The sequence below is a fragment of the Balaenoptera ricei genome, chromosome 10 (genome assembly GCF_028023285.1).
Source record: "Balaenoptera ricei isolate mBalRic1 chromosome 10, mBalRic1.hap2, whole genome shotgun sequence".
NCBI lineage: Eukaryota > Metazoa > Chordata > Mammalia > Artiodactyla > Balaenopteridae > Balaenoptera > Balaenoptera ricei.
In genome coordinates, this window is record NC_082648.1 from 98,736,869 (window position 1) to 98,751,560 (window position 14,692).

The window sequence follows — 14,692 nt, forward strand, 5'->3', positions numbered from 1 at the left end:
CAAGGCAGGGGGAACAGATATATATATACATATGCCACAAAAGCAGGTATCATATGTATTCGTTATCTTATATATAGAGATATATTTATAAATGTAATATATATTGTCTAATAGATGTAATATATTTCTTTAACTTTCTTTTTTTTTTTGGCCACACCGCGCGGCATGCGGGATCTTAGTTCCCTGACCAGGGATTGAACCTGTGCCCCCTGCACTGGAAGCACGGAGTCCTAACCCCTGGACCACCAAGGAAGCCCCTATATCTTATATATATAAAGTATATATAAGATACTGCTCTGCATCTTATATATATCTTTGATATACCATATATAGATAAAGATACCTGCTCATATTCCACTAAGTTGAGACAGACAGTAACTAAATATTCACAATATCAGGTTAATGGCTCCTTAGTGCTTCTGAAGTCTCAGATGACAAGGATCCAAAGCTTTCTAAAATTGGGCTCCTATTCAACTCTCCAACTTTATTGCTCATGTTCCTACACTCACTTCACTCACTCATAAAATTATAGAACTCACTGTTCTAAATGTGGTCCTGTATTCTCTCAGTTTGCTACCATTCTCTCCATCCAGAAACCGTCGCCACTTATCTCCAAGTGTTACTAATTCTGCCAAGGCTCAGCTCAAGAGGCACTGCTTCCTATAAGGAGATACCTCCCAGCCAAAAGTGACCTTTCCCCTATGAACCCCTAAGGTATTAACGACTATGGTGATACTGACTACACTGGGCTGTGCACTAAAAACTCTTTGTCACATCTGACAATGCTTTCACACTCACGGAGGGCTTCATGACTCTGTAACCTGTCTTGTGCTTGGTTTACTGCTTTAGTGTCAACCATCTTGAAATGCTTAATAAACTGTGAACAAGGAGTCCTGCATTTTCATTTTATACTGGACCCTGAAAATTACGCAGCCAGTCCTGTTCATGTTAAACATTGCATGCAATCCTCAGTCCAAAAAAACAAAACAGACAAACAAAAAAAACCTAAAAAAAAACCCCAGAAAGGAAGCAGGAAAGGTACTGTAATTTTCATTTTTTAAAAAAAGAGACCTTATGTCCATAAATTCTGGGTACAGGCTGCTAAACAGGGATAACTGACCCTCCTCTCTGGATTAAGAGGATAAAAATAAGCGAAGTCAGCTCAAAAATAAAACTTTGTGTATATGGTCAACTGATCTTCACAAGGGTGCCAAGACCATTCAGAGGGGGAAAGGACAGTCTAGTCACATCAACAAATGGTATTAGGAAAATTGGATTTCCACATACAAAAGAATGAAGTTGGATCCTTATCTTACATCACACACAGAAATTAACTCTAAATGGATTAAAGACGTAAACTATACAACTCCTAGTTGAAAACATAGGAGAAAAGCTTTCATGGCATTAAACTCAGCATGATTTCTTGGACATGACACCAAAAGCACAGGCAAAAAAAGGAAAAATATGCAAATGGCACAATATCAAACTTAAAAACTTTTGAGCATTAAAGGACATATCAACAGAGTGAAAGGCAACCTACAGAATGGGAGAAAATATGTGCAAATCATATATCTGGTAAGGGGCTAATATCCAGAATACATAAAGAATACTTATAGGGCTTCCCTGGTGGCGCAGTGGTTGAGAATCTGCCTGCCAATGCAGGGGACACGGATTCGAGCCCTGGTCTGGGAAGATCCCACATGCCGCGGAGCAACTAGGCCCGTGAGCCACAATTACTGAGCCTGCGCGTCTGGAGCCTGTGCTCCGCAACAAGAGAGGCCCGTGCACCGCGATGAAGAGTGGCCCCCGCTTGCCGCAACTAGAGAAAGCCCTCGCACAGAAACGAAGACCCAACACAGCCAAAAATAAATAAATAAATAAATAAAATTAAAAAAAAAAAAACCTTATAGTTCAACAACAACAAAAAATCAAATAACTCAAAAAATGGGCAAAAGATTTGAATAGACATTTCTCCAAAGATGCTCAACATCATAGGAAAAGATGCTCAACATCACTAATCGTCAGAGAAATGCAAATCAAAACCACAGTGAACTATCACTTCGCCCTCATTAGGATGGCTACTATAGAAAAAACAGAAGATAACAAGTGTTGGTAAGGATGTGGAGAACCTGGAACCAACTGCTGGTGGAACTTTGAAATAGTGCAACCAGTGCGGAAAACAGTATGGTAGTTCCTCTCAAAATTAAAAAAAGAACCACCATATGATCCAGCAATCTCACTTCTAGGAATATATCCAAAAAGAATTGAAAGCAGGGACTCAAAGAGCTATTCATACAACCCATGTTCATAGCAGCAACTATTCACAGTAACCAGGAGCTTGAAACAACTCAAATGTCCTTCAACAGATGAATGGATAAACAAAATGTGGTATATACATACAACAGAATATTATTCACCCTTAAACAACAAGGAAATCCTGTTACATCCTACAATATGAATGAACCTTGAGTACATATTATGTTGAATGAAATAAACCAGTCACAAAAAGATAAATACTGCATGATTCCACTTATATGAGGCATCTAAAGTAGTCACATTCATAGAAACAGAAAGTAGAATTGTGGTTACCAGGAGCTGGGGGGGAGGGTGGAAAGGGGAGTTGTTATTTAGTGGGTACAGAACTTCTCATTTATAAAATGAAAATGTTCTGGAGATCCGTTTCACAATAATGTAAGTAAACCTACTACTGAAATGTACACTTAAAAATTGTTAAGATGGTAAATTTTATGTTATGCATTTTTACTACACACACACAGAGTCAAGTCAGAAAACTCATTACATTCTTTGTAGCATTACTTTGTGTTAAAATAACCTCTCAGGGGGTATATGGACCACAATATAAACAATAAAATATAAAAATATCTTATATTCAGAAAACTTAGTTACCTGCAACAAATCCAACTACCAGATCTTTTCCAGTAGTAGAATGTTGACCTCTGACCCAGACTGCTTTGAGGCTATTAAAAGTGTAGAAATAGACAAAATTGGAGCAGCAGAGACTGGAGATAACTGGAAACCACCCTCGATATGGTGCCAGGCTAGGGGAAGAACATAATAAGCAAAGTAAAAATGCTGAACAAAAGGCACTAGAAATGAGAGTCCTAGAAAAGGCTGATCATCATTCACATATTCTCAAAGTTCACTCCTACACTACAATGTACCCCAAACTGTACACATATTCTACATTCTGAGGATGCCCAAACCAAGAAATCTTTTCTAGCATTAATGATACCAAAGAAACAACATACATTCTATGACTGATTTACTGATTTCCCCCCTCAATTTGCTTTAGTAAATTACTATATAAAATTAAAGACAATTTCCTCATGGCTGTTAGTTAATATAGCATCATTCACATTTTATTACAGGGCTAGAACATTTAAAATGAAGTAAATATAGAAGTGCAAAAAAAAAGAAGTGATGGGGGCATGTTATAAGGGCACAGGAATCAGACTGAAGGAGCTCACACTGGCCACACCTGGGACAATTTGAGCACCAAAATAATTAAGTAATTAATTGTAAACTATTGAATTTCTGAGTCTGTATGATACTAAATTAAGTATTTCCTCATAGACTGCTTATAGTTGCAAGAGGAAAAATAAAATTATTCAGTGCTAACTTGAATCTAAGAAATCATAATTAACCAATGAAGGGCAAGTGGACAATACGTGACTCCAATGTGACATCCTGAGGAGGACACAATTTCACCTATACATTATTCTGGCCAAGAATGCAAAGACTCAATCTAATCATGAAGAAACATGAGGCAAACTTAAAGTGAGAAAAATTTTATTTAAGGAAAAATAAGGGGAGAAGGTCCACATCTTTGAAAATGTCAGTCATAGGGGTAAGGGGCTTTGATGTATGGTATGTAATGTACTCTCAAATTAATTCTGAAAAAAGTCTGTGTGTGGTGTGTGTATGTGTCTGTGTAGTAAAGAAAGGAAGAGGGAGTGGGGAAGGGAGGGAGAAAGCATGAGCACAAACGGAAGAGTGTTAACAACAGGTCAATCTGGTTAAAGCACATACTGGTATTCTTTGTACTATTTTAGTTTTGCAACTTTTTGTAAATTTGAAATTATTTCCAAATAAAAAGTTTTTATTAAAAAGGTACACAGGTCTGAATGCATCTGATAGGAATGAGCTAAACAACTATTACCTTTTTCAGTTTATTGTTCATTGGTTTCATGTAAGACTCCATGATCGAGAAACAAAATGGCCAACCACAGAACTTTAAGGAAATGAAAACAACTATGTATCTACTTACGAGTCAGGCAATTACAAATTCACAACACTGTGAGGCTTTGGGAATGGATAGAAAGTGAGTGTAAGTAGGATGGACGCCCAGGAATCTCCTAATAAGCTGCTCTACCTAACAAAGATGAACAAGGTAGTACTCACAGGCCTTCTTCTTTAATGATCTCCAGGAGCACCATGTGTGTCGTTTTGGACTTTCTTTTCTCATCAACTACAAGATCAAAGAGTACATGTTTAAACTAAATCCTTTGAGAATTGTTATCTTCAGTATCAGCAAGTTTCACTGAAATGCCATTTACCTCACCTGAGCAATCTCTCACCCTATTCTTTGAGCTCCCTAGTTTGCCTCAAAACTCAATGATCCTCCTGTATTCCCATGTGCTAAATTCCCTACTATTGATTCCATGGTTTCATCTGTTATTCATGAACCATAAAGCGTTTTAATTCAATACCTAATTTCCAAAGTAAAAGATGTAACAGGAGAAATTTATTTCTTACATTTCATAGGGCTCTCTAGTTTTTTTTCAAAGTTATATATTCTCCTTTTTATCTTAATATCTTATAAAGTAGAGAGGAAATAAATTACTATTTCCCTTTCAGAGAAGAGGTTACAGACACAAAGCTGTGAAGGACACATGTAGTTGGCAGCAGAGCCGGGATTAAAATTCAAGTTTGCAAAGTTTTAACCCTATGCTCTGTTCCCTAATCTAAAAAAAAGGTCTCAAAAAGATGGGAACTCTGCTTTTGGCATTCTAAATGAAAACAAAACCTACCTTAATTAACTTCAAATTTCTTACCCATATCTGAAGACTATCTTGAGAACATAAAAATAGGAAAATGAACCGATTTCTTAAGAATTAAAATTGGTACCTGTATGGCTCATGGGATGGCAAATTAGGAAACCCCTGTACAAGGCAATCTAACAATAACTATCAAAATTACAAACATTTGCCCTTTGATCAAACAATCCCACTTCTGGGAATTTATCCCATAGAACTTACAGAAACAAATTAGCATATGGGGACTTCCCTGGTGGCACAGTGGTTAAGAATCCGCCTGCCAATGCAGGGGACGCGGGTTCGAGCCCTGGTCCAGGAAGACCCCACATGTTGTGGAGCAACTAAGCCCACGAGCCACAACTACTGAGCCTGCGTGCCACAACCACTGAAGCCTGTGCACCTAGAGCCCGTGCTCTGCAACGAGAAGTCACCACAATGAGAAGCCCATGCGCCGCAACGAAGAGTAGCCCCCGCTTGCCACAACTAGAGAAAGCCTGCATGCAGCAATGAAGACCCAACGCAGCCAAAAATAAATAAATTAATTAATTAAATTTTTTTTTAAAAAAATCTAGAAACAATAAATGCTGGAGAGGGTGTGGAGAAAAGGGAACCCTCCTGCACTGTTGGTGGGAATGTAAATTGATACAGCCACTATGGAGAACAGTATAGAGGTTCCTTAAAAAACTAAAAATAGAACTGCCACATGACCCAGCAATTCCACTACTGGGCATATACCCTGACAAAACCATAATTCAAAAAGATACATGTACCACAATATTCATTGCAGCACTATTTACAGTAGCCAGGACATGGAAACAAACTAAATGTCCATCGACAGATGAATGGATAAAGGTGTGGCATATATATACAATGGAATATTACTCGGCCATAAAAAGGAACAAAATAGAGTCATTTGTGATGAGGTGGATGGACCTAGAGTCTGTTATATAGAGTGAAGTAAGTCAGAAAAAGAAAAACAAATACCGTATGCTAACACACATATATGGAATCTAAAAAAACGGTACTGATGAACCTAGTGGCAGGGCAGGAATAAAGACCCAGACGTAGAGAACGGACTTGAGGACATGGGGAGGAAGGGGAAGCTGGGACGAAGTGAGAGAGTAGCGTTGACATATATACACTACCAAATGCAAAATGGATGGCTGGTGGGAAGCTGCTGCATAGCACAGGGAGATCAGCTTGATGCTTTGTGACCACCTAGAGGGGTGGGATAGGGAGGGTGGGAGGGAGTCTCAACAGGGAGGGGATATGGGGATATATGTATACATATAGCTGATTCACTTTGTTGTATAGCAGAAACTAACACACCATTGTAAAGCAATTATACTCCAATAAAGATATTTTAAAAATGCTGTTAAGTGAAAAATGCAAGATATGGAACAGTGTGAAAAGTATGCTTTTTGAGTAATAAAGAGAGGAAATTGAGAATATATATTATTTGCTTGTTTTTCTACATAAAGAAACTCTCAGGGCTCTTTGAGAGACTAATAAAGACATTATCTACAGGGGAGAGAAAAGGAGACAGTCTAGAGTGAGATTTTTCACTGTACTGCCTATCTTTTTATGTATTTTGGTTTTGGAGTCATATAAAATTATTACCTTTCCAAAATCTCTAAAATTAATTAAAAATAGTAGTCATGAAGGATTTTAATATAGGAATTAGTTTATTCAAAGCTAATCTTACTCTTATCTCTTCATGTAAGTTCTGGCATAGGTTTATAATTTCAAGTTGAAAAATACTGAGGAAAGAACAAGCAGGAGTTACAGAAAGTCGCATAGCCCTATAAAGTGAAAGAGGGAGACTAGGACTACGTGCCTACATGAGCAGTGACAATGGCATTTGGCTCCACCATGTTTCCTATTCTCCGTTCTCTTTCCAGAAAAACTACCCCCAGTAAAAAAAAAAAAATCTCTACATTGTGCCTTTCAAAAGTCATATTGTTTATTAGAATGAACTGTAATGATTCAAAATTACTAATGCAAGCCCACTCAGGTCTCTCAGATTAGAAAATGGCTGAGGCTATGACTCATTCACAAACATCAAAAATAAAAGTATTTAAAGTTAGTGAAAATGGACAACAGATTTCTAATGAAACGGAAAATCCTATGTTAACTTAGAACTTAGTAGAGAAGTATGTTTGCTTCCTGATACCAAAGGAACAGGAATATGATGACAATAAGATACTTACCTTGAAGTCGAAGTCGAGCTGTATCCAAGGGAAAAAATACTGTCATTGCTGTCATGCTTCCCTGAAAAGTTTGAAAAGCCTTTAGCCATTACAGTATCACAAAAATAATGAGCCACAACTTTTAAATGAACAAAAGTTCATTATTATCAATGGATCAGATCAAATTTTCAGTGAACAAATATACAGAATATTTTTATCTATTGGGATCATTAGTGTTCAAACTTCTGTAGTTACATACTTGAACAGACATATTCAATTTTCCAGAAGAAATCTCTTTCTCTCTGATATTGAAAAAGAAAATGTAGTGGGTCCCTGGAGATGACAAACTTAGGGATTTACAACCTAGGACACATGTCAAAGACAGCAGGTAAATGGATTTTTAACCTTTTACTTGTCAGTTACTGCTCCTATGCTCTCCTCTGATACTCCCAGAAACCAAAAAACCTAGTGATCAAACAGATATGTATTTCTATACTCTCTGCTTAATCAATATATTCACCACAAAGTAAAAGGGGTTTAAGAATCATATTGTTCTTTAAAATAGTTCTGTTTGCTTGTATCTTAAAAAAGAGGGACAATATCTTTGCTAAAAATTCTATAAATAATTTATCCAAGATAACATGACAAAAATTATCACTGGAAAAAAAAAAGAAGCCAACAACCAGTCTTTTCATTCATAAGGCCCTATGACAGATAAAAACCACAAGTATACAGTTAGGGATAAAATTATATGCATGATATCTCCAGGTGGGTTTATGGTTCTCAACCTAGATGCAGGCCCAGTGGTATATATTCTCAGGCATAAGGTCAAGTTTTAAGCTACTGATATAATAACAGTAACATACATATTTTTATCATGATAACAATGGGAAACTAGGTCAACTTTACAGATAAGAACAAAAATGTGCTAGGTCTCTTATCTATTTAAATAGATCAGCCTGTTTGACAAGGGAGAACACTGTATTGTCCCCTATTAGTTACTCTTTGAGACTCAAATTAAATGTTACCACCCCTACCCATCAGGTTCCTCTGTGTTCCCACAGCACTTGTTTATATGTCTCTTAGAGCACTCATATTGCAGTGAAACCTAACTCTTCCACCGGATTGTAAGAATATCCATTTATCTCTTTGTATACCATAGATTCTTAAATAAATGTTTATTAAATTCACTCTACTTTCAGTTATTTATACAATTTAGATGGCTCCCACATAAATGATCTTTCCTAGTAAGAACCAGATAATACTTAATATTTCAAGAAACACTGGATCTGTAAAGGTTTACAGTCTACAAACCTATTCTTCCAGCATCCTTGCTCACCTTACAGGCAATTTCCAAGAAAAATGGGGGCTGGAAAGCTGGAGAACGCTTATCAAGGTTATTAAGGCCTTTACTTCCTATCACGTGGTACTAGCACATCTATGCAGAAAAGTCCTGCCTGGAAACTACTTTTTCAAACAATTGGATCACCTCCATCCCTCTTCCCTGTCAGCTTTAAATAGACACCTGAAGTTTCCTAACTTAGAAGACCCTGCCCTATCTACCTTGAAACCTTAAAGTACATTTTACACCAAGATAAAGAGAACAGTCTGTCCAAAGAGCTCAAAAGTCTATTACCTCCCTCCTCAAGGACTAGCATAAAAAACTCAAATCTGTAAAAATAAAAAACACTTAAAAATGTATTAGTACTGGAAAGACTGGATCCAGATGGTGAACTGAAAACCTACCATTGCCTCCTCCCCATTCCAATCACTAATTATGAGAGAGAAGATTTATATATAAAAGTGTTGTACAGAAAAACAAAAGGGGTCTGAATGGTGGATCAGAAATTAAAAGAATAGCAGAGTGAGGCTGTTCTGAAAGAAGAAATCACAGACCGAAATGCACAGAAGATAGCTATGGCAGGCAGAATAATGGCCCCCTGAAAGATGAACACATTCTAAACCACAGTACTTGTGAACATGTTACATTACATGGCAGGCTGCTAATTGGCTGATCTTAAAATAGGGAGTTTAGTCTGGATTTTCTGAGTGGGCCCAACGTAATCATAAGGGTCCTTAAAAGTGGAAGAGTAGGTCTTCCCTGGTGGCGCAGTGGTTAAGAATCCGCCTGCCAATGTAGGGGGCACGGGTTCGAGCCCTGGTCTGGGAAGATCCCACATGCCGCGGAGCAACTAAGCCCGTGTGCCACAACTGCTGAACCTGCGCTCTAGAGCCCACGAGCCACAACTACTGAACCCGCGCACCTAGAGCCCGTGCTCTTCAACGTGAAGCCACCACAAGAAGAAGCCCGCGCACCGCAATGAAGAGTAGCCCCCGCTCGCTGCCACTAGAGAAAGCCCTCGCACAGCAACCAAGACCCAACGTAGCCAAAATAAATAAAATAAAAAGTGGAAGAGTACGTGGGAGTGAGGCAATGGAGGACTCAACCCATCATGGCTGGCTTTAAGATGGACAAAGGGGCCACTAGCCAAGGAATGTGGGCAGCCTCTAGAAGCCAGAAAAAGCAAGGAAATGGATTTTCTCCTAAGAGCCTCCAGAAAGGAACATGACCCGGTTGACACCTTAATTTTAGTTCAGTGAGCTGTGCATCAGACTTCTGACCTACGGACCTACGGATATTAAACTTGTGTTGTTTTAAACCATTCAATCTGGTAACTTGTTACAACAGCAATAGAAAACTAATAAAACAGGATTACTGCAAATGGTGGGGCCTAGCCCAGGGAAGCAGAAGGGCGCTCTGGGGTGACTTTCCGGTTGACTAGCTGGCACCGTGACCACCACAGCCAGGCAGGCCCCATCCCAGGCAGTGACTGTGAATATGGAAACCTGAACTTGCCTGAGGTGGGCAGAAACGCTCAGACCTAGCCACTGTCACATCTTGCCAGAACCCATGCCACCTTTACACCACAATTCCTGGAAGCCGGCGGCAGTAAACAAGTACAGGCAGGGGGAGGGGCGCGCAGTGGCAAGGAAATAAAAAGCTTACTAGTTTTACCCTATTTAAGAAGAGGATATACACATACACACATGAATTTATTCCAGGTTTTGGCAAAAAAAACCTAAGTTTAAATGTGAGAGTTAAAGATGTAAGGGTGAAATGGGGGTTTCCACTGCCAGCAATACGCTGGCATAGACCACACACTACAAAATACCTAGAACTGTTAACTAAAGTATAAAATATTTTAAAAATTAAAAAATAAAATATAACACATACCCTTTAAATGATTAGCTGAACCTCCTTGGGGCCACAAAGAAGAGTAGAAACCCATAGGGTTAAGCAGGCTCCTTGGTGTTCATTGCGAGGATTTTTTTTGCGAGTCTAAGTGATCAAGGGGCTTTGTTATTATTATTTTTTTAATTGAAGTGGAATTCCCATAACATAAAATCGACCACTTGAAAGTATACCATTCAGTGACATTTAGTACATTCATAATATTGTGTAACCACCACCTGTATCATGTTCCAGAATATTTTCATCACCACGAAGACAACCCTGTACCTGTTAAGCAGGCATGCCCCACTTCCCCCTCCGCTCAGCCCTGACAACCACTAATCTGCTTTCTGTCTCTATAGATGTACATATTCTGGACATTTCATATAAAAACAATCGTGCAAGATGTGACCTCTTGTGTCTGGCTTCTTTCACTCAGCACAGTGTTTTCAAAGTTTATCCACTTTGTATGTATCAGTTCTTTCTTTTTTATGGCCGAGTAAAATTCCCTTGTATGTATAATATGACATTTTGTTTATCTATTCAAAATGGTTTGGAATGAGATAGAGGTAATGGTTGCACAACATTGTGAATAGACTAAATACCACTGAACTGTACAATTTAAAATGGTTAATTTTGTTATGTGAGTTACATCTCAATTTAAAAAAAACTGAATCCTCACAACAACCATATGAGCTAAATACTATTATTCTCTCCATTTTATAGATGAGGAAAAAGATAATAAGAGGTTTTGCAACTTTTCTCAAGTCATACACTTTGCAGGTGGCAGAATCAGTATTTGAACGTAGTCCGTCTGGCTCCAGAGTCCACACACTTAACCACTGTTGTAATTAAAACTTAAAAATTTACTAATATAGAACTAAAAATCAGCTTTAAAGTAAAGGCAATATAGTAATATGGGACCTATTTTATGTGTCAAAAAAAACTGTTTTTTTTATGGATTAGTCTGGAAACCCAGCAGAGAGCCTGGCATAGCATAAGCCCTGAACTTGTTAATAAATGTATGACTGTATCCACCTACAAATAAACTTAATATCTATGAGAAAGTGTACTGCAAATGCTAAAGGTAAATTTAGAACATAGCTATTCTGTACACTGGGGATTTGCTATATTTGTCTCCTGACCAAGCAAACACACAGATAGATGACTGTTTTCGTAAGCAGCTGTTACCTGAAGGAAAATATTTATTATATATGCAAGTCTTATGCTAAGCTATACAATCATATGATTTTTCAGAATTTGAATTAAATTCCTCTTTTCATAAATACTGAGTGTTGTTTTTTTTTCCCTAGGACTGCCTGTTCACTTACATAAAATTAGAAGGCAAAAAATACTGAGAAGGTAACAAGGTACAATACTGTTGTGCCAGAGAGGCACACAAATCAACCCATTATTTTGAGTCCCACAGAATTCTAACCTTCTGAGTGGGAGTTCTATTGTTGACAACAATTACAATTTGAAAGACTCTATTTCCAGAGAAACAACCATCTTGTATCTCACCAAAACCAAACATTTTTAGTCACAACATTCTACCATCCCCTTCTGGCATTTAACTATTTGGAGCTGGGAAAGCAAATGAATTCCTGCACCGCACTGACACCTGGAGCTGGAAAAGCCTTCAGAGATCACCTAGCAGTGCAGACCCTTCCCCTGTGAACTGAGAAGTCTTGGCCAGGGTAGTTAAGAGGTCTGCCTAAAGCCAGAGTAGCAGAGGCGGAGTTAGAACCTAGCTCTCTTCAACTCCAAGTTCTACCGTTCACTGTTCTACCTCAGTTCTCAACCTTTTTGCAATCAAGATATAAGTGACTTTTCATTTTTCTCTTCTAATTGTAAAAGTATACACAATACAAACACACACATACACACACAAAATCCGGGAAATTCTTAACAGGGACTATACAAGGAGAGGAAGGAATTAAAGGTGGCTTCCATTTCTCTTGTGATGCATCTCTGTATAATTATTATTTGTAAACAATAAGTACGTGTTAGTTTTAGTTTTGAAATGACGAAAAAGCAAATATTTTTTTCAAAAAGACATCAGGGGAATACCCTGGCGATCAGTGGCGATCCAGTGGTTAAGACTCTGCACTTTCACTGCCGAGGGCGCGGGTTCGATCCCTAGTCAGGGAATTAAGATCCCACAAGTCATGCAGTGCGGTGCGGCCAAAAAAAAAAAAAAACCTGATAAAAAGACATCAGAATACAAGAGAATAATATAGCGTAGGGATTCTCAAGGTATGGTCTGGGGATCCTTTAAAGTCCCCAAACCCTTTCCAGGGGTCTGCAGGATCAAAGCTATTTTCTTAAAAATACTACAACATAATGCCTACGTTTTTTGCCTTTTTCATTCTCATTTTCTCACAGTGTGTACTGAAGTTTTCCAGAGGCTCCGTGATGTGTGATATTGTAACAGACTGAATGCAGAAGCAGATAAAAGGCTCCAGCTACCTTCTACTAAGTCTAACATTAGAGAGGTTTGCAAAAATACAAAACACTGCCTCTCTTACTATTGGGGGAAAAATACAGTTTTAAAAAATGTTATGTTAACATGTAACAGGTTTAATATTTTTAGCAAATAAATATCTTAATTTCTCAGTTTTAATTTCTAATACAATAAATATCAATAGTTATTACCACATAAGCAAAAGCTCTTCAGAGTCTGCAATAATTTTTAAGAGTATAAAGAAATTATGAGACCAAATAGTTTGAGAACTGCTGTTATAAACATGCCATTTAACATGAAAAACAGTACATTATTTAAAAACTTTATTATTTAACATATCACTTCTAATATTCCTTTCAGCTGATGTTATACCAGTGTGACATAAGCAGTTGAAAACACCACATGACCTTTGGGTTGGACACTACCCTCTCCAGGAAACTCTTCAAAAGGCAAATAACTCTAGGAAAAATAAATATAGCCTATAATTAATACCTTAGGGGAATCATTTATTAGAGGCTTGGGGAATCATTTATTAGCGGCTTGGGGGTTTTTTTTGTTTTTTTTTTAGTGACAGGGATACTAGATAGTTGATAAAAGGCATCTAATAGGATGCTGAAAGGAAAAGCAAGTGGCAGTCTGGAAGTGACCTGAACATCCTGGAAACTGAAAGGCTATTATTGTCAGAATATACAGAGCACAACCAAGAAGGGAATGAAAGACTAGGGGTAAGCAGAGGTCAATCAAAGGCTTTTTGCTAAGTATATTAAGGACTATTCTAGTGACCGACTGGACAGATGTGGGGAGTCTGGAAGAAGTAGAACTCAAGGACAACTCCCAGGTTTCTGGCCTGAAAAAACAGGGAGACAGTGTTGTCATTAACAGAGATGGTAAATACTGCAGGAGGAGCAATTCTGGGGCAAGAGATATTGAGTTTGTCTTTGCATTAGCTGTATTTTAAGTGCCTCAAAGACATCTACTTGAAGACGTCCAGCAGGCAGCCAGATCCATCTGGAGTTCCAGAGATTCCAGGATAGAAATGTAGGTTCGGAAGTTACTGGAATATAGCATATTTCTTCACCTTTAAGACAATAATGATTGTACCATGGCTTAGATTTTTGTTAGGGGTGGGTGAGATCATTATTTTACCAACAATATGTGGTCACATATTGTTTTATTTTCATAACCAAATTTTCATTCTCAACAAATAACTGAAAACATACCACGTCAGCACATTTTGTGTTTATATTTTCTATTTTGCTAATTTCTTCTCTATTACCTTCCTTTTCCTTTGTTTGCATTTATTTTTATATTCTTATCTAACTTGTTGAGATGGATGCTTAGCTCACTGATTTTAAGTCTTTCTTCTTTTTCAAACTTGATTTAAAAGCTACTCATTTCCCTCGAGGTATTTTAGCTGTATCTGACAAGTTTTTTTCTTTACAACTCAGTGGTTTTTCATATATTCACAAAGTTGCCCAACATTCACCACTACTAATTCCAGAACATTTTTATCACCTTAAAAGAAAACCCATACCCATTAGCAGTCACTCTCCATTCTCTTCCTCCCACACCCTGGCAACCACTAATCTATTTTCTGTCTCTATTTTGCCTCTTCTGCACATTTCATGTAAATGGAACCAAATAACACATGATCTTTTGTGGCTGGCTTCTTTCAAGGCTCATCCACGGGGACTTCCCTAGTGGTCCAGTGGCTAAGACTCCACGCTCCCAATGCAGGGGGCCCAGGTTT

At 38.0% G+C, this 14,692-nt stretch overlaps 1 protein-coding gene across 3 annotated transcripts in view; it reads right to left on the minus strand.

The window, feature by feature from the left end:
* Positions 1 to 14,692, minus strand: part of SLC25A17 (solute carrier family 25 member 17) — a 58,153-nt gene that overhangs the window by 29,505 nt on the left and 13,956 nt on the right. For 2 of the 3 annotated variants that reach the window (XM_059937039.1, XM_059937037.1), the window contains exons 2-4: positions 7,268 to 7,328; positions 4,423 to 4,489; positions 2,908 to 3,059 (exon numbers count right to left, since the gene is read on the minus strand). In XM_059937039.1, coding sequence (XP_059793022.1) covers positions 2,908 to 3,059; positions 4,423 to 4,489; positions 7,268 to 7,328 — 280 coding nt within the window. Of the gene's footprint in view, positions 1 to 2,907; positions 3,060 to 4,422; positions 4,490 to 7,267; positions 7,329 to 10,481; positions 10,587 to 14,692 lie in introns of all 3 variants that reach the window. The other variant, XM_059937038.1, reaches the window with a different exon arrangement.